Here is a 22,024-nt window from a genome sequence, read left to right as displayed (position 1 = left end):
GAACCTAGTCCTCCACAGACGGAGTATTTAAACGCCAGCTGAGGCCGGCTCTCTTCCCCTTGCACTTTCCCCACTTCCTGTTACCGCTGCCCAGAGGCTCCGCTACTAAACACAGGGAGCAAGCACTTACCTGAGTGGCAGAAGCCAGAGACCTCCCTGGGTGCTTTACCACCTCAGCCTGTTAAAACTCGTAGATGTATAGAGGGAGTTTATTTATTTATTTACTTTGGGAGTAGGAATTGACCCAGAGGCAATTAACCATTGAGCGACATCAAAGCCTTTTTTTTTTAATCAGAACAGGATATCCCTGAGTTACTTAGACCCTCACTAAGATGCTGAAGCTTGCTTATGAACTTGTGATACTCTTGCCTCGGTTCCCAAGCCACTAGCAATATGGGCATGCACCCATGGCATCTAGACTGAGACTGATGTCAGCCATTCAGGCTCCCTGGGTTACTGTGTCAGTCAGGCATGTGCAGTGTGTGAGGCCATTCAGGCTCCCTGGGTTACTGTGTCAGGCATGTGCAGTGTGTGAGGCCATTCAGGCTCCCTGGGTTACTGTGTCAGTCATGTGCAGTGTGTGAGGACATTCAGGCTCCCTGGGTTACTGTGTCAGTCAGGCATGTGCAGTGTGTGAGGCCATTCAGGCTCCCTGGGTTACTGTGTCAGTCATGTGCAGTGTGTGAGGACATTCAGGCTCCCTGGGTTACTGTGTCAGTCATGTGCAGTGTGTGAGGACATTCAGGCTCCCTGGGTTACTGTGTCAGTCAGGCATGTGCAGTGTGTGAGGACATTCAGGCTCCCTGGGTTACTGTGTCAGTCAGTCATGTGCAGTGTGTGAGGACATTCAGGCTCCCTGGGTTACTGTGTCAGTCATGTGCAGTGTGAGGCCATTCAGGCTCCCTGGGTTACTGTGTCAGTCAGGCATTTATTGCTTGGGGCCCTTCTAGCTGCTGTTGCCTGCTGAAGTGTTCTTCTCACCTATCTCTACTCTCATAGCTAAAGGTGCTGGTTTCACCGAGACTCAGCCATTTTGTGTATGATAGCCAAATTGAATCTTTTTCTTAAAACAAACGAACATCCATTTCTTTGCAGGTTGTTAGTCAATACCTAAATTGCAGTATTATGGCATTCCACTGGGTCTACCCACTTATATAAGGGACAGCTTTTGCCTAGCTGAATTCCACCATTTAACCAGGAAAAAGAAGGCCCGCCCTGTGTCACCTGAGGTGACATGTGGGCCTGGGTCATCAAGCACTGGGGAGGGGAATTCTAGGATTCTCAGGAGGAGGAAACACGATGTCTCCCTTGATCATTGCACATTCTGTTCTCACAGCCCTGTGTCACACTGTACCCCGCCAACTCACAGTTACGAAGACCTGGTTTAGGAGAAGAAATCTGACCAGGTTCCTAAGACATAGGTGCCGGTTGCTCACTGCTCATCTGTGTGTAGTAGGTCCTCTCGGCAGCCAGTTGGGATGCCCTTGGACAGGGAGCCGCACACGTGGGCATCGTCACTGGTCTAGGTGGAGAACACTTCCACCCCCCAGCAGCCTGGTGCACTGTCCCTCACGCCCTGCTCTCCCTGCCAGGCTGCCCAGCCCTCCCCTATCCCTCTCCCCTGGTAGCCATTTGGCTCCTCCGTTTCTACCTGTGGGTCACTTGTGGAGTCCTAGGGTAGGCGGGCTTGTGTGACGCTGTTCTTCAGTTTGCATGGTTTCCAGGTTCTTCCATGTTGCTCCATGTCTTTTTACTGCCCAGTGACGTTCCGTTTTGTGGAGAGACCCCTGAGTTACGCTCCGTCACTGCAACAGAACACCTGGGAAAGCCACTCACAGGAGGCAGCTTTCTTTTGGCTTTCAGTCGCCGTGCTGGTGATGGACATTGTGGGAAGGGCAAAGCACAGCTGCTCACCGCATCCCAGCTGGGAAACAGAGTGGGGCGCAGGGAGCAGTGTCCACCACCTCCCAGGAGCCCATCTGCTTAGGAATCCCTCAGTGGAGAGAGAGGAGATCCCTGTGATCCAGCTGCTCCCTAGGCTCTACCTTGGAGTGTTGCTGCATCGGGGACCAAGCCCTTGTGCAGTCCATGACCCTCTGGGGAACATTGTGACCCCAAACTGTCACCACCACATATATGCCTGTACGCATCCGTGCATTTTTCAGTTGGTGGCGTCTGCACTGTGTTCCCTCTTTGGCTGTCCCAGTGCTGCCTGACCTCTGTCCACAGGAGTCCAGTGGACTAGGTTTCTTTCTTTGCGATGGCTGTGTTGTCTGGTGAGTCTTCTTCCCACAGTGGCTGCACCGTGAAAGGTCTTTTGAATTTCTGCTTACTTGGTAATGATCTGAATGAATAATAACATAATACCAATTCTTCTAAAGTTAACACAATTCTTGGCCAGGGTCAGCAGTTCCCGGCGCTACTCACGGATCCATCTCTCTCGGGCCAAGGTGGAGCGGGCTCACCGCAAGTCATACTGGTGAGCCACACCCCACAGTCTTCATCAGGCACATGCGAAGAGATCGCCTACCAGGTATGCATGTCCTTTATCCACATGCATGGACCTCGGGGTGGCCCATGTGGCCGGGCTGACCTTGAGGGGGCATGCGTCCGCAAGTCACCTGGTGGAGGCCAGTTCTATCCTTGGGGCTGTTTGTGAGACTGGTTTGGCACCTCCAGCCTGGATGTGTCCTGGGGGACAAGCGGCCCTCTGCAGCCCGCCCCTGCAGCCTGCCCACTGAGGAGCTCAGGCAGCACGGGCTTGCCTTAGGGCTTGCAGGGGCTGTTTCTGCTCCTTCGCTCCACTTTCCTGAGAACTGGCGGCTGGTGAGTCTAGGGCTTCATCCAGCAGGAGCCTCTGCTTTCGCACCTGGGCACGGTCCCCTGCTCCCGCCTGAAGGCCCATCGCCCTGGGTCCACATTGCTGCTTGTGGACATTTGCTGCCCATACTGAGGCTGGCCCTTCCTGGCGCTTGGCCTGTGTGACCGATGTCCTCACCTCAAGCCTGTGCAGTGCCCAGCCCCCTGCCACGTTGCACCCGCGGGATCAGGGGTAAGACGCAGGAAGGCTTTGGGTGGCATTGGTGCCCTGGTGGATCTGGAGCTTCCTTGCTCTGCACCGTGACCGAGTGCAGGAGTGAGGCTCTGGGCATTTGTGCCAGGCTGCTGGCCCTGAGCTCCGCTGGTCCAGGGGGACTGTTTGGTAGGGAGTGAGGATGTTGGAGACCTAGGGTCAGCAGATGGGTGCTGTGCCTCGGGTGCGCGCGGTGGCCTTGAGCTCCACTCACCTGGCTCCTGCTGGGCAGCCCTGGGCCTTTGACAGCATGACCGAGAGGTCACTGGGTTCCCCTGCTGGCCTCTCCTCTTGAGGGCCAAGCACCTGGCGCCTCTGCCTTAGGCCTCCACTCCCAACACAGGCACATCCCACACATACGCCACCCATACACACACCACACACATGCCAGACATCACACACACATACACCAGACATACTAGATACTACACACATACTAGACACCACACACACCCACACGCCAGACATACTAGGTACCACACACATACTAGACACCACACACACACACACACCAGACATACTAGATACCACACACATACTAGACACCACACACACACCAGACATACTAGACAACTACACACATACTAGACACCACACACACCACATACATACCAGACACACCCCACACACACACCACACACATACTAGACACCACACACACACACACACACATCCACACACACCGGACATACTAGATACTACACACATACTAGACACCACACACACCCACCACACACACCACATACATGCCAGACACACACACACCAGACATACATCACACACACATACCAGACACCCCCCCACACACACACCAGACATACTAGACACCACACACACACCAGACATACTAGGCACCACACACACCACGTACATACCAGACACACCCAGCACACACACCCCACACACACACCCCCACACACACACACACACCACACACATACTAGACACCACACACACACCAGACATACATCACATACACACCATATACACATACCAGACACCCCTCCACACACACACCACACAGATACTAGATACCACACACACACATACCCCCCACACACACCACGTGTCCCCACACACACCTCACACACACACCACGTGCCCACACACATACCCCACACACACACCACGTGCTCACACATATCTCACACACACGCCACGTGCCCACACACATTCCCCCCACACACACCACATGCCCACACACATACCCCCCCCACACCACGTGCCCACACACATACCCCACACACACACCACGTGCCCACACACATACCCCCCCCACACCACGTGCCCACACACATACCCCACACACACACCACGTGCCCACACACATACCCCACACACACACCACGTGCTCCCACACATACCTCACACACACACCACGTGCCCACACACATTCCCCCCCACACACCACGTGCCCACACACATTCCCCACACACACACCACGTGCCCACACACATACCCCACACACACACCACGTGCTCCCACACATACCTCACACACACACCACGTGCCCACACATACCTCACACACACACCACGTGCCCACACACATACCCCCCCACACCACATGCCCACACACATACCCCCCCCACACCACATGCCCACACACATACCTCACACACACACCACGTGGCCACACACATACCTCACACACACACCACGTGCTCCCACACATACCCCCCCCACACCACGTGCCCACACACATTCCCCACACACACACCACGTGCCCACACACATACCCCACACACACACCACGTGCTCCCACACATATCTCACACACACACTACGTGCCCACACACATTCCCCCCCACACACCACGTGCCCACACACATACCTCACACACACACCACGTGCCCACACACATACCCCCCACACACACCACGTGCTCCCACACACGTTCCCCCCACACACCACGTGCTCCCACACACGTTCCCCCCACACACACCACGTGCCCACACACATACCCCCCACACAAACCACGTGCCCACACACATTCCCCCCACACAAACCACGTGCCCACACACATTCCCCCCCACACACCACGTGCTCCCACACACGTTCCCCCCACACACACCACGTGCCCACACACATACCCCCCACACAAACCACGTGCCCACACACGTTCCCCCCACACACACACCACGTGCCCACACACATACCCCCCCACACACCACGTGCCCACACACATACCCCCCACACACACCACGTGCCCACACACATTCCCCCCACACACACCACGTGCCCACACACATACCCCCCACACACACCACGTGCCCACACACGTTCCCCCCACACGCCACGTGCCCACACACATACCCCCCCACACACCACGTGCCCACACACATTCCCCCTACACGCCACGTGCCCACACACATACCCCCCCACACACCACGTGCCCACACACATACCCCCACACACACCACGTGCCCACACACATACCCCCCACACACACCACGTGCCCACACACATACCCCCACACACACCACGTGCCCACACACATACCCCACACACACACCACGTGCCCACACACATTCCCCCCACACACACCACGTGCCCACACACATACCCCCCCACACGCCACGTGCCCACACACATTCCCCACACACACACCACGTGCCCACACACATACCCCACACACACACCACGTGCTCCCACACACATACCTCACACACACACCACGTGCCCACACACATACCTCACACACACACCACGTGCCCACACACATACCTCACACACACACCACGTGGCCACACACATACCTCACACACACACCACGTGCTCCCACACATACCTCACACACACCACGTGCTCCCACACACATACTGCCCCACACACCACGTGCCCACACACATACCTCACACACACACCACGTGCCCACACATATCTCACACACACACCACGTGCCCACACACATTCCCCACACACACACCACGTGGCCACACACATACCTCACACACACACCACGTGCTCCCACACATACCTCACACACACCACGTGCTCACACACATACTGCCCCACACACCACGTGGCCACACACATACCTCACACACACACCACGTGCCCACACACATTCCCCCCCACACACCACGTGCTCCCACACACGTTCCCCCCACACACACCACGTGCCCACACACATACCCCCCACACAAACCACGTGCCCACACACGTTCCCCCCCCACACACACCACGTGCCCACACACGTTCCCCCCCACACGTCACGTGCCCACACACATACCCCCCCACACACCACGTGCCCACACACGTTCCCCCCACACACACCACGTGCCCACACACGTTCCCCCCACACACACCACGTGCCCACACACATACCCCCACACACACCACGTGCCCACACATATACCCCCCACACACACCACGTGCCCACACACATACCCCCCACACACACCACGTGCCCACACACATTCCCCCCACACACACCACGTGCCCACACACATTCTCCCCCACACACCACATGCCCACACACATACCCCCACACACGCCACGTGCCCACACATGTTCCCCCACACACGCCACGTGCCCACACACATACTCCCCACACGCCACGTGCCCACACACGTTCCCCCCCACACGCCACGTGCCCACACATGTTCCCCCACACACGCCACGTGCCCACACACGTTCCCCACACATACCCCGTGCCCACACACATACCCCCACACACACCACGTGCCCACACACATACCCCCACACACACCACGTGCCCACACACGTTCCCCCCCACACGCCACGTGCCCACACACGTTCCCCCACACACCACGTGCCCACACACATACCCCCACACACACCACGTGCCCACACACATTCCCCACACACACACCACGTGCCCACACACATACCCCCCCACACGCCACGTGCCCACACACATACCCCACACACACCACGTGCCCACACACATTCCTCACACATACACCACGTGCCCACACACATACCCCCCCACACGCCACGTGCCCACACACATACCCCCCCCCACGCCACGTGCCCACACACGTACCCCCACACACACCATGTGCCCACACACGTTCCCCCCCACATGCCACGTGCCCACACACGTTCCCCACACACACCACGTGCCCACACACATACCCCCCACAGATTGGAAGTGCACGAGGCCTGGCTCCAGTGGCATGTGTCTCTGTGACGTGGAGGTCTCGTTGCACTTGCTGTGTTCCGTGTGTCCTTCCCCTCCTGGCAGGGGGTTCAGCAGGTGTCTCCCAAGCCCACTGCGCTGTCGGGGGCCCTGCTCGCCCTGTGGAGTCGGTCAAGCTCTGCGGAGGTGCCTCCGAGGCCATCGGGCACCTGTGGCCCAAGGTGCAATGAGGACCTGGGGTGCTTGCGCCCTGGTGGCCTGCTGCCTGTTGGTGTGGGGCAGGGCTGGTGTGGAAGCTGTTTTACAGTCAGTCTCTGTTTTCCCCAGTCCTGGGGCTTTACCCTGGGGCTTCCAGCCTTTTTTAGTTCTTATTCTGAGACAAGGTCTCTCAGTGACACACCTGGCCTTGAACTGAGGTCCTCCTGCCTCAGCCTCCGGATGAGCTGGGGCCACAGGCGTGCGCCACTGTGCTGGCGGTTTCTCCTGAATGGAGTGGGTCAGGTGCTGGCGTCTCGCTCTACACGCCAGGCACTCTGCCCGCTCTGGGTTCTGTGCAGTGCTCGGCGCTGGGTACCGATTCTGCCAACCCCGTGGCGGTTTTTTGTCTGCAGTTATAGAGTAGCAGCTGGGAGGCCATTTTTCACAGGGGTCTTTAGCTTCTGTGCAGGCTTTTTGTTGGCTTCTTCACAGGTAGACCAGGCCTGGCTTGCCATGCGTTTGCGGTGTCTCTGTTTGGCTCCCTGCTCCCTCCTCTGTTTTTTAATAGCACAGATTAACCACCTCGGAGCACCTTTGAGCCCTTTGCTGCTGTGGAGCGTTTCTTTAATGAGGGTCCGTTTCCCTGTGTCCCGTGTGTGTGAACCAGCGTGGGTGAACCAGGATGGTGCGCTGACAGCCCTTCGTCCCTGCCAGCTCCGTGTCTGTCGGGGTGTGGCAGTGGGCCTCCTCTGCACTCACTGGTCGGACCCCGGTTTGGGGGAAGTGCCTCATCTCACCACAGGCTGGAAGCCTCCTGAGGGCTGTCAGGCTGTCTGCCGAAGCAGAAGTGCTGCGAAGCCGTGAGGCTGGCCCGTGGCCAGGCCACGGGGCTCCCCGCATCGCCCAGCCGGTCTTCACCTGCGCTGCGTCAGGCGCCTTACTGCTCGTCGCTAGGCTGAGGAAGGGGCTTGTGTGGTGGCGGCCTGGCCCAGGTGGCCAGAGAGGTCGGTGGGGCTGATCTGCCCTTGGCTGGGGATTCGAGTGTGCCAGGCAGCCGTGCGGAGGCAGGCGGGAGCTGGCTGCGGTGCACGGCCGCTGTGTGGTGTGGGTTGCTGGGTTGCCTTGCTTGTGTGTCTGGCAGTCACAGGCCCCGACTCCCGCAGGTGGCCGACGTCTCCGCCCTGGCCCCAGGCAGCCAGCCCGAGAAGGACAGCCTGGCGCACCAGTGCCTGGAGTGTGCCCGCACCTTCTCCTCAGCCGCCGTGCTGGCGCACCACAGCAAGGAGGCGCATGGCCGGGAGCGCATCCACGGCTGCCGCATCTGCAGGAAGGCCTTCAAGCGCGCCACGCACCTCAAGGTACGTCCCTGGGACCGCAGCCGCGGGCAGCACACACGGTTCCTACTGGTGGAAATAAGTGCGCTTCGCCCATTTTTCTCCAATGAGAAGGACGGTGATGTGAGTGTGCGAGCCCGGGTACTTAGTCCCCATAGGTGTTGTGCACAGAGAGCTGACTGTTCGTGTGCAGTTCCAACCCGTCTCCGCCAGGCTGAGGAGGCGCTGGAATGCCCTCTCCCCCGTCGGGCTCAGGGCTGAGAAGAGCTGCCAGCGTGTGGCAGGAGTCGGGGCAGCCGGTGACTGCGCTGGGCTGAGCAAGTGTGCGCCTGCTCACCAGAGGTGCCCCTCAGCACAGGCGCAGAGCTGTGGCCACAGGGCCGGGCGGTGGGGTGAAGGGTGACGTCCAAGGGAGGCCTTCGCAGGTGGGAGGAAGAGGAGGGCTGTGGGGAGGGGCTTCTCACGAGCCCCCTGGCGCTCTTCTCCGAGGGGCTGGGCAGGGTTCAGGTTAGGGTGGCTCTGCTATGCTTGGCGTCCACATCCTTGGTCACACCTCCCACGATGTGCATCCTTGCTGCAACCTTCCAGAACCCTGTCACCTCTGCCGAATCACAAGTAAAACACTAAGCGAATCCCAGTTGAGGGACATCCTGACCCCTCAGCTGGAGGTCCTCAGACACAAGGAGAGTCTTGAGAGCCTATGACCGCCATGAGGAGCCTGAGCAGACATGGGACAGAAAGTGGGCTTTAGGGAAAGCTCGTGACCGTGAGTCGACGGCGTGTCCACACTGGGGTTCCTGTGACCCACACCCCAGTACTGATACAAAATGGCATGGGGTGGGTTTGTGGGGCGCTGCCCAGTTTTTCTATAAATCTGAAGTTGTCCTAAAAATCTCCTGTTGGTAAACTCGGCAGCGGGCACAGGGTCGGGACCACAGCAGTGGTGCCTGAGGGGGTGTGGCATGAGCGCAGAGGAGGTGGCCCGGTCTTGGGCGCCAGGGGCCTGTTTGCACTTGGTGCTGTGGTTGTGCTGCTGGGAAAGGGAGGAGGCAGAGGTCTCAGCTGCAGCGCGCTCCTTGCCGCCCGCGTGTTCCTGAGGGTGGAATTGTGGAGGCAGGCACAGGCAGAACGGGGCCTGGTGTCGTCAGCCGTCGCTGGCCTCTCAAGGGACTGGCTGCCTGCGACCTTCGCTGTGGCTCGATGGCTGCATGGATACTGCAGGTGGATTCCACCTGCAGCATGTCTGCCCAGTGGCCACAGCATGTGCTTTCCCAGGTCCCCTGACCTCGCGCACTGCCCAGCGTCCTGGAAAGCCGGGCCTCGCCGTGCTGGGTGGAGACGGGACAGGGCAGTGAGAGGCATGTCACGTGCAGTCAGTCTTGACTCTGCCTGAGGGGCCTTTCCTGGGGACTCCATATTGCTCTGGAGAAATGGGGCTCTGGCAGATGATCGCTGCTTCTGTGACAGTGGCTTTGAAGCCTTGCTCTGACGGGTTTCCCTGGCTAACTCACTGGCAGCTGAATGTCCTCACTCCCAAGATCCCTTCTAGACCCAGACTAACCCTCCCTTGTTACAGAAGGGCTTCTTGAGAGCTGGAGCAGTGTGGGTGCTCATGGCGTCTGCTTGAGTGCCTCTGGGGACAGGCCTGCCCCAGAGTTGGGCGTGGATGCAGCCCCTGCTCACCCCCTGCAGGCTGTCAGCCCCCGGGGTGTCTAAGAGCCGTCCCACCAGAGCAAGCCGACCCCCTCCTCATGCTGCAGCATGCTGTCCCCACCTTCTGACGTAGGTGACAGCAGCTCAGTGCCATCTGTCAGAATCATGGCCAACGTCTGTTAACATAAGTGGGCTGGAGATGAGAAGCCACGGACTTCCAGAAAAGACTCCAGGGAGAAGCCCTTCTTGGGAAAGAAGAGGGTGCTGACTGGAAGAAACAGGGCGGGCGCGAACTACAGCTGGCGCCACCTCTCCAGGGCTCCACTTCACGGGGATGTTGGGGTCTCTCCTTTTAGGCAGATGGATAGGTCCTCACAGGCCCCGTGAGGAGGTGATGGGAACGAGGTGCTTTACCAGGCACTCAGTAGGAAGGTGCAGGAAGCAGGGGTCCCGTCCCATCTCTACCCATCCTGCCCCTGACCAGTCCAGCACTCGTGACCCCACAGGGAAAGATGGACCTCTGCCCGGCAGAAGGAGGAAGCCCATGCTGATGTCCTGCAGGCCCCCTCAAGCTGGGTCCTCTGCCACCACTAGGTCCCGGCAGCCTCTGCGCTCGCCTCCTGGCCCCGGATGCAGGCCTGGCTCCCACCTCCACTGTCAGCAGAGGCAGTGTGCCTCCTCTGTGTGCCCTGAGCTTCTGTCAGGTCCGCCAGCAAGGGAGCGCTGAGACGTACAGACACGTCCCTGTGAGGAGAGGCAGTGCTGTCCAAGACATGGAGGGAAGGGGGCCAGCAGACATCTCTCCACGGTCCCCCGACAGATCACTCCAGGAGTCTGGCTCTGCTCTGCCCTAAGTTGACCTTGGAAACACCAGGTGCCTGGGGACAAAGAAAATGGCCCCAGAAGCAGTGGCTGTGTCCTCAAAGGCCGAGTCCCACGGATCATGTGTAGATAGGACAGAGACCGGAGGACAGAAGCCCAGACTGAGGAGAGAAGGGCAAGCCCAGCTGCTTGCAGGTGAGGGTGGTGCAGGCGTGTGGAGCTGCAGGCGTGTGGAGTGCTGCTGATGTGCCTGCCTTGTGGCCAGGTCCAGCTGGAGTCCTGGCTCGGTACGGCTCTGATGCTGGGACCCCAGCTTCTCTGGAGCCTGGTTCTCGTCCCCTGTTGCCATCATACCCACCTCCTAGTGGTTCTGGGCATGGGCTAGCATGGCGTGGGAAGCAGTACGCAGGGAACCCGCGCAGCACACTCTCCTCCTCACATACGGTTCTAACTTGAATTCTGCCTTAGGGCAAGAGGCAGAATAACACACTCCTGTGACAGGCTGGAGAAGGGGGTAGCAGGCATCCCTGGGAGCCTGCAGCCCGGCAGCTGCCACATGTCTCAGAAAACACCAGCACACACACGCAGTCACTGACAAATGGGCAGGTGGGCAGTGCTCAAGGCCCAAATGACATGGTGGCTTCAGACACCCAGAGTTCCCCGTGACGGACAGTTGTGTCCTGGAAGAGCCTGCCCAGAGGTGCAGGTGTTTGGGTGGGAGTCTCCTGGGTCTGTAGGCGGGGGCCAAGGCCTTTGGGGAGCCAGCCATGGGCCATGACTTCCAGATGACTTGTGTGTCACAAAGAGACGAGGGGAGGCTTCTGAGGGCTCTCGCTAGACTCACTGTTGATGTCCCGAGTCTCCCGGGGAGCCCCAGGCCTGTCACCGTCTGGCTGCCGGCCACCTCCGTCCTAGGCAGACCTGGCCGCTCACTTGTGCCTTTGTGGTGATCTGCCCTGCTTCGCTGCCCTGAGCCCCTGAAGTTCTGCTGTGGTCTCATGTGCCCTTCCCGTGTCCCTCCAGGAGCACATGCTGACGCACCAGGCCGGCCCCTCCTTGAGCTCTCAGAAGCCCAGAGTGTTCAAGTGTGACACTTGCGACAAGGCGTTTGCCAAGCCAAGCCAGCTGGAGCGACACAGCCGCATCCACACAGGTGAGGCGCAGGGGTGGCCTGCTCTGTTGCTCCTGAGTGGACAACCAGCGTGAAAGTGGACTCGGTGTGCAGCGCCAGAGCAGTGCTCCGCGATCTTCAGGAAGCAGTGTCTGCACGCTCCCCTCTCCCCCGACTTGGGATGGATGGGTCACATTCCTGGGTTCTTCAAGGGAGGTCTCGCCACTGGCATTGTCACCACAGGAGTGGAGGCCATCGGGAGTGAGCTCTGGCCGCCATCTTCCCTGCCTCTGCTGAGAATGGCAGAGGGCTCCTGCCAGCCCTCCCGCCACACCCCGTCTCTCTGCAGTCTGCCCGTCCCGCCTCCCTCTGCTCAAGCCTTGTATCCCAGGGAGAAATAGTGCAGAGACAAGCCCTCTGCAGCCCCCCTGCCTGAATGACCCCTCTGCTCACCCGTCGTGCCCCCATGGCCAGGGTATCGCTTTGCCCCTTCTGTCCCCAGCACCCCGCATCTGCCACCACCAGGGCAGGGCTCCCTCTGGCTGTGTCCACTGAGGGCCGTTCTCTGCTCCCTGTCAGAGGACAGCCAGGCTGGTACCTGCAAGGCAGACCTGAGCCACTCATCCCCTCCTCCACCTCCAGGTGCCCAGCGTCCTCTGTGTGGCCACGCCTCCTAGTGCGCAGCTGCCCGCCTGCCCTGCTCAACCTCAGGTGTTTTCCCCGCCTGCTGCCTGCTGCCCCTGACATGTCTCCAGGGGCATCTCGCATATCTCTTCCCCCAGGGTTCCCGTAGCTACCTGAGCTCAAGGCTGGCATGGGACACTCAGGTGCCACCCTGGTCCATGGCTCCCTGGATGGGTCCTGGCATGCAGGCTCCGGGCACATGGGGCCACATGTCTTGTTGTAGGCTGCGGCCTGGGTGGATAGCTCAGAGCCCCACACCCACCAGGCGTGCAGTACAGAGCTGCTGAGTGGGAAGCCGGCGTCTGTGCTGTGGCTTGGAACAGCCAGTAGACCGTCGTCTTCCCTTAGAATGAGGTAGATGCCCGCGAGGGCGTGGCAAGACCACGCAGCGCCACTTAGTGTGGCATCAGGGTGAACAGTGGAGTTACAGTCCCTTCTAGTCTGCAGTGAAGGTTTGTTAGGGTTCCAGCAAGTGGGCCTAGTGGGCTGTGTGACAAGGTGGTGACTGTGACAGCTCAGGTCGTCAGAGTGCTGAGCCCACATCAGCCAGATGTCTGTCCATCTTAAGGTCTCTCGTGCTTTGTTAGCTATTTCTGTTACATTTCTAAAAACAGTGACTGAATTGTACGTGTCCCTGATTTTAATGTGAATCTTTCCATTTCTTCAGTTATTTACTGCTAACCAACCTGTGGACCATTAAGCATTTAAATGTTTTTGATATCTTGAAAGTCCTGTTTCTATCTCTGTCTCCACGTTCCCCATTTTCTCTGCAGTCAGGGGGAGTGGCACAGCCCTGAGGCCTCTCAGTGGTGGGGCTGGAGACTGCTGTCTAGACTTAGAACCACGTCTCCACCCCAGCACCCTGGCCTGCTGGTGGACAGCAGCTGCCTCGCACTGTCTCGTGTTCCTCCTGCTCTCACCTACGTCCTCCCCAGAGGTGACTGAGTCTGGGAGGCGGAGACGACATGCAGCCCCGAGCCACCAAGGGCGCACACGCCGAGGCGTGCTTCTCCAGCAGCCTCTTGCTCTCCTCCAGGCCCGTCTGACCCTCAGTGCCCTGGCAGTGTTTCCTAAGTGTTTTAAATCACACTGAATCATCTGCGATTTTAGGAGATGCGAGGCGCGGGAGGCGCTGAGCTGCTCTGCCATTAGCAGGTCAGTGGTGCTGGTCAGCCATGTTGGCCCTCACAGCGCTCAGGGCCAGTGGTGCTGAGGCCAGAGCACAAGGCCTGGGAGGGTCACTGCTCGGGGCCCGCAGGCCAACATCCGGACTCCACCTGTGCCTGGGTGCTCTGGAGAGGCTCGCTCCCGGGGTCATCCCAGCTGGGCAGAACCTCGCGCTTTGTGGCTGTGGCTGTGCCCACAGGGGAACTGCTCTAACAGGCTGCGTGGTTAGACAGGACGCCCTGCCGGTCTCCCTTCTCATCAGACTGCAGCAGGGATGGGGCTCACCTAAGTCGTCCCTCCTTGCAGCCCACGTACTTGGAGGAGCGAAGTCACTAGAGTCAGGGTGAAGGTGAGGGCAGAGGTCATCTCTGCTCCGCCACAGGCTGCTGGGGCACAGCCTCATCTGCCATGGCCCCCAGGAAGGAAGAACAGACGCCGCGCAGCGTGAGTCAGCACGTGTGAGCACACGGCGATGCTGGAGGGCAGCAGCAGGGCCACCACACAGAGTGGGTGGGGAGGAACCCTGTGGGCAGAGGGGAGAGGCCCTGCCCCAGGGAGGAGGATTGTGGGGGCACACGGCAGGACTCGCGCCCAGCCTTCCTCCAGGTGACTCCTGGCAGGCAGCGGTGTGGCCCCTCCTCCTTCCATCCTGTATTACCGTCAAGTCATTCCGTGGAATACGAAAAATATTGCATACATTTTACTTTATATTAAATGGATTTGATTCTCTGTCCTCGGTGTCTCTCTGCTGCACAAAATGCATCAGAGGTGTTTTGTGTAAACTACATGTGTTCTGCTTTGATTTCTGGATGCTTCTGTGGCTTTTAATAGCTTTTGATCAGCTATTAAACACAAAGTAGATTTGCCAGAATCCTGCTAATTAGCAATCTGAGTGACAGTAATAGGAAGAACATTGCTGTGGTCTTTTTAAAAATCATGCGTCTTCTTGAGAAGGGGTTCTTTCGCACTGGCATTGACGGTGGCTTTCCTGTGCAGGGGAGCGGCCCTTCCACTGCACTCTCTGTGAGAAGGCCTTCAATCAGAAGAGCGCCCTGCAGGTGCACATGAAGAAGCACACCGGCGAGCGGCCCTACAAGTGCGACTACTGCGTCATGGGCTTCACGCAGAAGAGCAACATGAAGCTGCACATGAAGCGGGCCCACAGCTTCGCAGGTGAGCCCTCCTCAGAAGCAGGCCTTCGGCTGTGTGTTCTGCGTGTGCTGTTCCCCGCAGTGTGCACAGTGGCTGTGTATAGACCTGAGCTATGGGGCACATAGCCAGAAGAGGTGGGAGAGGCCACCTCTCGGTGCAGAAGTGGTGAGGTCCAGTGGGCGGGGCAGGCCTGGAGGCCTGGACGTTGGTTACTCCAGTGCCTGGTCCCATGCCAAGTGAGGAGGCTTGGGTCAGTGACGGGTGGCCCCTGCTGATACCTCAGTCGTTCTAGCTCCCAGGAGCAGACTGGAGCAGGCTGCACACTGATGCACCCTGGGGAGGAGTGCCACTCACAGTGCACACGGAATCGGAGGAGATGAAATGTCCCGTTTGTTTAGACAAGGACGTAGAAGTGCCTCAGGAGCCAGGTGCCACCCAGAACCTGCACACATGCAGCACTCCTGGTTGGCTTGCTTCTTACTGGACAGAGCTAGCCATAGTGAGCAGTCAGGGCCTGGCACCCCGAGCAGCGGCTCCATGTCTGTCTGCAGTGTGACTGGAGGCCTTGCCCTGCACTCAGCAGGTCAAGGGCTGTTTCAGGGCCCAGGGGTCAGGGTCAGGATCAGCCTGGTGGTGGCACACAGGGTCTGCAGAGGTCAGGGTCAGCCTGTCTGCTTTCTGTCTACTCGGTGCAGACCACACGTGGGCCTCTGTTTTTCCGCGCTGATCCACGAAGTTCATTCGTAGCAGAGCAGCTGTTGGGGTGTGATCTGAGGCTGTTCCTCCTGGTCTTCGTTTCCCACACGGAGCCTAGCATCAATGTCTATTTAAGGACGAAACGATGACAGAGAGCCTCAGTTGGGCTCACGGTAGTGGTAGCTGTGCAGAGGAGTGTGGAACGTTAATTCTGTGAAGAGCCCTGGGTGTGACCAGGGGGTTTTGCATCTGTGTGTTTCGAGTGTGGCAAGGTTATGAAAGAGAGTGTGCTCTGTGAGGGACAGCAGACAGGCCTTCCTGTGTCTGGTGGGGCTGCATCTAGATGTGTCTGGGGCGTCTAATAGAAAGCAGCTCATATTATGGGGAGTTATTCTTTTTAACATCTGCACCGTAGAGCTCCTGCTTTCCTTCCTGTTAGAAAAGGCATCCGTGTTGTTGACATTAATTGTTAGTCACTCCTCACGGATCCCGTGTGGACGTGTGGATGCACTGAGTGCCCGTGTTTGTGTGCATGCCATGCTGTCTTATCAACAGACTGGTTCACTGGATGGAGAGCCAGGCAGGGTGGTGGTGTCCGTCTTGGCTCCTGTGAGGCTCTGAAGGTGGACCTGGGTGCTGCTGAAGGTCTGAAGCTATTTTCTCTTTGCTGCCTTGCAGGAACCTTGCAGGGCACAGCTGCTCCCCCGCAGCAGGACGGGGAGGAGCTGAGGACTCTGCACCTGGAGGAGGTGGTGCAGGATGCTGCGGGCGAGTGGCAGACCCTTACCAACGTGTTCTGACGCAGCGAGGGCACCTGAGCTGGCTCTGCAGTTACGTTTATGAAGAACAGAGCGCTTGGAATTTCTATTTTAAAGCTTCAAGTGTTAAAAATGTACCACAATAGTTTTTTAGCTATAAAATTATTTAAAGAATCATTGTCTTTCAGAGACTTAGAGGAAAAAAACTGGGAAAAATGTAAACACGTTGTTCTCATTTGTCTACAAATCACTGAACTCAGGTACTACAATAGTCAGCTTCACCTTCTCCATGGCCAGTGTATCTAGTTAAAAAGAAATTAACTGGATCTTAACTATCATTGTAGTGTGATTTCTTTGTATTAGCAAAGACAAAAGTTAACCTGGAAAAAGTATGTAAGATTTTCCTTCATGCTTTCTGTTATAAGAAGCATCGCTTACAAAACAAACCTAAGATAGGTGCATGAAGTTGAGAAAAATGTCGTGACACACGGGAGGTTCTTCACTTTTCACTCTGTGCGTTTTGGAAGTTAGTAGTAGTCGTCTCTTTTTACCCTTCCCTAAGTGAATACAGCTGACACCCCGAGAGATGGCTGGACCAACTCTCCCTCACAGGCATCTGGTCACCAGCTGGAAGAGCCAGGGTCTGGGGCAGCAGGGAGAGGACACCTGGCCCCAGGAGGATCAGCCGTCCCACAGGTGGGAGAGACCTGCTGTGTGCATCTGCTGAGGCTCGGGGTGAGGCCACTGCAGAAGCACAAGCCACATCGTGGTAGGGAGTGGCAGGTGGTCTCCTGGGAGCAGGTCTCCGCCCTGCCTTCTCCACGGGAGGCTCGTTTTAGGTTAAGGGTGAGAACCCCCAGACCCCATGATTCCTCTTCATGCATAAAGAGATGTGTCTTTTATTTCAGGGAATTCTTTATTGTCCTCAATGGTGCCCGCTAGACACGTCCCCACCAAGCCCCATCCGGCTGGGGCGGAACGCGGACGCTGCGTCCGGCAGCATTCCAAAGCCGAGGTTCGCCATGCCGTGCTGGTTCCCTGTGGGTTATTTATATGTTCTATATATAAATGCGATGTACATAGTATGGGCCTCTGTGTGGCTGAGCAGTATATTTTGTAAATAGAAGCACTAGTCCCCGTCCCGAGTGCGCACCTGAGGCTCCTCCCACGAGCACTTCAGACCCCTGGTCGTTGTTAATAAATGGATACCTTTCCCACCGTAACACAAAGCTGGGTTTTATTTTCTTCTGAAAGATAATTGCCTTTGTTTTTCTCTCCGCCTCCCTGGCTCCAGAGGAGAGTCGTGTTGTTGTAAATATCGTGTGGATTTTGTATATCAAGAGGAGTCGCTCAGACTCCGAGAGAAAGAGACGTCCCACTGTTCTTCTGAAGGGCATCTGTGACTTTGCTGTTCACCTCTGTATCTGTATATACGTCACACTGCGCTGACATGAAGACTTCTGTTATTTTGTGAAAATATTTAAGTCAGAAAACTGTTGAATAATATTACCTTTTCCCCAAAAACTGCTTTGTGTATTGTATATTTTTTTAAGAAGAGAAAAGCCTTATTTGACCTCTTGTGAAGCTGGACTTGTGACCCCGTGGCCCCCAGAGGCCAGCCCGCTCACTGGCGTGGCAGCATTTTCAGAAAAACTGTAATTGCAAGAGTTTTAAAGGCTCTGCTTTTAATGCACTTTTTCTTTTATAATTTTGTATTAAAATATTTTAGATATGTTGATTAATTTTAGTGAACAAATATCCCCAAAGTTGAAATTATTGGAATTTAAAGTTTTTGTTCTTGCTGGTTTATTTATTTTGCTTTTAACATTAAATGTCATCTCAGGACATCTCCAAAAGGGGGTGTTTAGTTCCTAACTATATAGAGAGCAGAGTGTGTGACTGTGTGGTTCATTGCTGTTTAAGTAAGGCCTTACCACATGAATCTGAAGCCTACTTTTATTTTGGTTAAAGAAAAAGAAAAAAAATTATCAGTAGTCCATTCTGTGTCTTTTCTCGATTTATTAGCAGGCAACATAAGACGTGTATGTATTATTTGGGTTTACTTTCTAATCATAAAAGCTGCTCCTTTGCAAAACATTCCTTGAAAATACAAGGTTTTAAAATGATATGATTTCACTTGAATGTTTGTAGTGTACAGGTTGATCTTTGTACTTTACTGGCTGATTAAGAAGTTGTTTTAGGAAAGAGATTTCTAGCCTCATGCGTAACCAGGGTTTTGAGGATAGAGAGCTGTATTTTTAGAGCTGTCTCACCAGGGCATATCTGCTGTGGAATAGCTATAAATACAAAATGACATTAAGAAATGTGATTAATTTTTTTCCTTTAGAAATATTTAAGATAAAATTGTTTGGCACATGAATTAATTTCAAGTTCAGATATGTTTACCAGAGAAGAACTTAGTGATATTTCTTTTACCTCTGAGGCCCAGACCATGGGAGGTAACCCTCGCAGCGTCTACCTGAAGAGCTTCGGACCGAGAATCAGGGTACGGCGTGGAGTAGGTCCTGCACGGCGCCACCAGGTCACCTGCACCACAGCCACGCAGGCTGCTTTTGAGAGTTTGTAACTGCCTTTAACCCACTCATGGTGAAGGAACTGCTGAGCACTTGCACAGGCCGAAAGAAAGGATTCCGTTTCCAAAGATGTGAGCATGGGCCCGCTGCGGCTCTGCGGCTCAGCGGGAGTGATCTGGCGGACAGAGCACGGGGAGGGCGGGAGGTGACAACAGGAGCCGCTTTCACCTGCTCTGCAAGTGCCACTCAGCCCCGTCCGCTCCTGGAGGTGACGCCACGGCTCAGCACCACCATCCCTGTGCCGTGGGACGAGCCCCTCTCTGCTGAGGCAGCCTTGCTGGGGAAGCATCTGCAGTCTGCTCCTTTGTGTCCTCCCTCGCCACGTTCAAGGAAACTGGAGTCTTAAAATCATAGCTGCATTTTGTACCTTCCTTTGGACTTGGGTGCTTTTGTGTGTGAGATTCAGGCCGCAGAGCAGGGGCAGATTCTGAAAGCAGATCTCGGTTCTTCCTGTGGAATTCTCTCTTATTGAGAAGGATGTTCGTAGCTCACGGAGATCCACATTTCAGCATTAACGACCACCACAGATTTATGTAAATAACATTTATGAGAAGTATTTAAGATGTGTAAACTGCTTGCTGGTCCTGATTTGGAAGGTGTCTCCCACCTGCTTCTTAAGTTCTCCCAAAGCTGATTTCAGTGGGTGTCTGCCCTCCCCCACCAAGAGCGGTAATCCCTGCTGTGTGCCTCAGCCTCCTGCAGAGTGGGGGGCAGACTGCTGGACCCAGAGCCCTCTTTCACACTTAATTTATTCATGCAATGTGGGTGCTCTAGGATTTTTAGAGTAAAATTTCAAAAGAGCCTACATATACATAACCCAATTTAGTGTTACATATCTGCTTGGGCCCCTGGAAAGCAGCATTTTGAGATCTGGTTACGTCTTTTGCATTGTCTGGTAATGGGTCAGCAGAGCTTCGTGAGGCCAGAAGCCCTGCACACCCCCTGACAGTGACGTTTCTTCACCTCGGTGAGCACGAAGCCACCGTTACGTGGTCTCTGTGCTCCTAGTTGCCCCTTCCTCCGACACACGGTCCACTCGCCCACTGCCTCCCAAGGCACCTGGGGGTTTCTTAGTGGATGACTAATAAGCATTTAAAGCACTAAAAAAAAAAAAAAAATCATTAGTATCAATGTCAGCAGCAATAGGCAGTGATCATAAAAGATTTTGCTATTTAATCTTTTCTATGTGTAACGCTTTACAGCATGAAGACTTTTGTATTAAATCAAGTTTTGTATTATATTTGACAAGTTCTAAAATGCCATAGTGATTGTTCTTGAGTCACCACTGAAGAAAATTTAATTTTTTAATTTACAGAAGAGTCCTCTTTTTATCTTCGGAATTGTCTCATGGTCTATTTATACATTGGATGATATTTATTTAATCCAATTTTGTATTAGAAATGCATAGTTATGCCAAAAGCCACTGTGCTGGCTTTTAAAAATAATAAAGATAGTTTTTGTATTATTTTAAACCTCCTTTATATTTGCTTCTTGGGGTTTGGGGCAAATGATCACCATTTGGAGTTGGTGGTTTTCTCTGGCTGTCGCCCAGCGAGGGTCCATGCGGTGCAGCAGGGTGGCTGTGTGGCAAGGCCACCAGGCCTCCTGCTAGGGACAACCATGCTCCCTCTCGCTCAGAGGGTGCTTGCGAGCAAGTGGGCAGGATGCCAGCGTACTGCTTACAAGGGTGCAGACGCTGGCTTTCTGGAGATACAGTGCAGTTGGCTCACAGCTTCTCCCCCTTGGAGACAGCGTGGGATCTGGGCTGCTGTGTGTCACACGGCCGGCCAGCCGTGGGGAGTCTGGGTTGCTGTTGCCCTCCTGCCTGTGTGGCACGTGAAGAGTACCATGCCTGAGACCACTCTGCTCCTCACTCGGGAGCAGGCCTGCTGTGGGCCAGTGTGGGCAGACTCCGTCCTCAGCCCGCTGTCTTCAGGAAGCCTGGGCTCACATGGGTCCCAGTGTGCTGGGGGGGCTTTTCACAGGGGCCCAGTTATGCAGCCCGTCTGGGATCCTCTCTGCCCTTCAGCCTTCTCAGAGTGCTGCACTCTCCAGGAAAGCCAGCTGCTTCCTGGGGTTCTGGCAGAGGACAGGAGTGCCCAGGACCAGAGACAAAGGAGGTGGGGGTGGGACCAAAGCTCCTTTGGGGTTATTGATAGAGGTTCGTTCACTCCAGGTTCTGGGTCAGACGTCCCTGGCTCAGGTCACAACGTGAGTGGAAATGTTTTCACAAATGTGACTGGCTTACTCCACACCGAGCCTCCCGTGATGTCTGGTACCTCAGAACGTTAAATCAGTCCCCACGGAAAGTACACACTCTCCTCACGTGATGCTTTCCACCACTAAACTCGTTTCCGTTTCCATTTCTCAGGGCCAAGCAAGAGTTACTAACTGTGTTAACAGAGTTACGTGCTGCTTCAGTCACCCTGGCCAAGCGGTCCCTGGTTCCCCTGGTCTAGCCAAGCTCGGCAGGGGACTGCCTTCCAGGTGACACACGCAGCCCCTGGGCCTGACTGCCTGGGTTCCTGGTGCTGGGTAGCCATGGACAATGCTGCCGCTGCTTGGGCCTTTTGATTTGGCCATGTGATTGAGTATTTTCTTACTTTCTGGCCCAATGAATGGTTCTTCCCCAGCTCTGAGGTCACCCATCTTTCCCAGGAGCCCTACTTCCTTTT

At 56.0% G+C, this 22,024-nt stretch overlaps 1 protein-coding gene across 9 annotated transcripts in view; it reads left to right on the top strand.

Annotated features, from left to right (window-relative positions):
* Positions 1–20,821, top strand: part of Znf236 (zinc finger protein 236) — a 90,519-nt gene extending 69,698 nt beyond the window's left edge. For 7 of the 9 annotated variants that reach the window (XM_078029861.1, XM_078029860.1, XM_021732518.3 and 4 more), the window contains 5 exons: positions 2,402–2,533; positions 8,542–8,736; positions 12,211–12,340; positions 15,146–15,322; positions 16,676–20,821. In XM_078029861.1, coding sequence (XP_077885987.1) covers positions 2,402–2,533; positions 8,542–8,736; positions 12,211–12,340; positions 15,146–15,322; positions 16,676–16,797 — 756 coding nt within the window. In that variant the 3' untranslated portion in view covers positions 16,798–20,821. The remainder of the gene's footprint in view (positions 1–2,401; positions 2,534–8,541; positions 8,737–12,210; positions 12,341–15,145; positions 15,323–16,675) is intronic. The other 2 variants (XR_013429454.1, XR_013429455.1) reach the window with 2 other exon arrangements.
* Positions 20,822–22,024: the final 1,203 nt, after the last annotated feature.

This window comes from Ictidomys tridecemlineatus, chromosome 13 (genome assembly GCF_052094955.1).
Source record: "Ictidomys tridecemlineatus isolate mIctTri1 chromosome 13, mIctTri1.hap1, whole genome shotgun sequence".
In the NCBI taxonomy this organism is placed as follows: Eukaryota; Metazoa; Chordata; class Mammalia; order Rodentia; family Sciuridae; genus Ictidomys; species Ictidomys tridecemlineatus.
The sequence above is the reverse complement of the archived record's forward strand: the minus strand, read 5'-3'. Positions and strand labels throughout refer to the sequence as shown.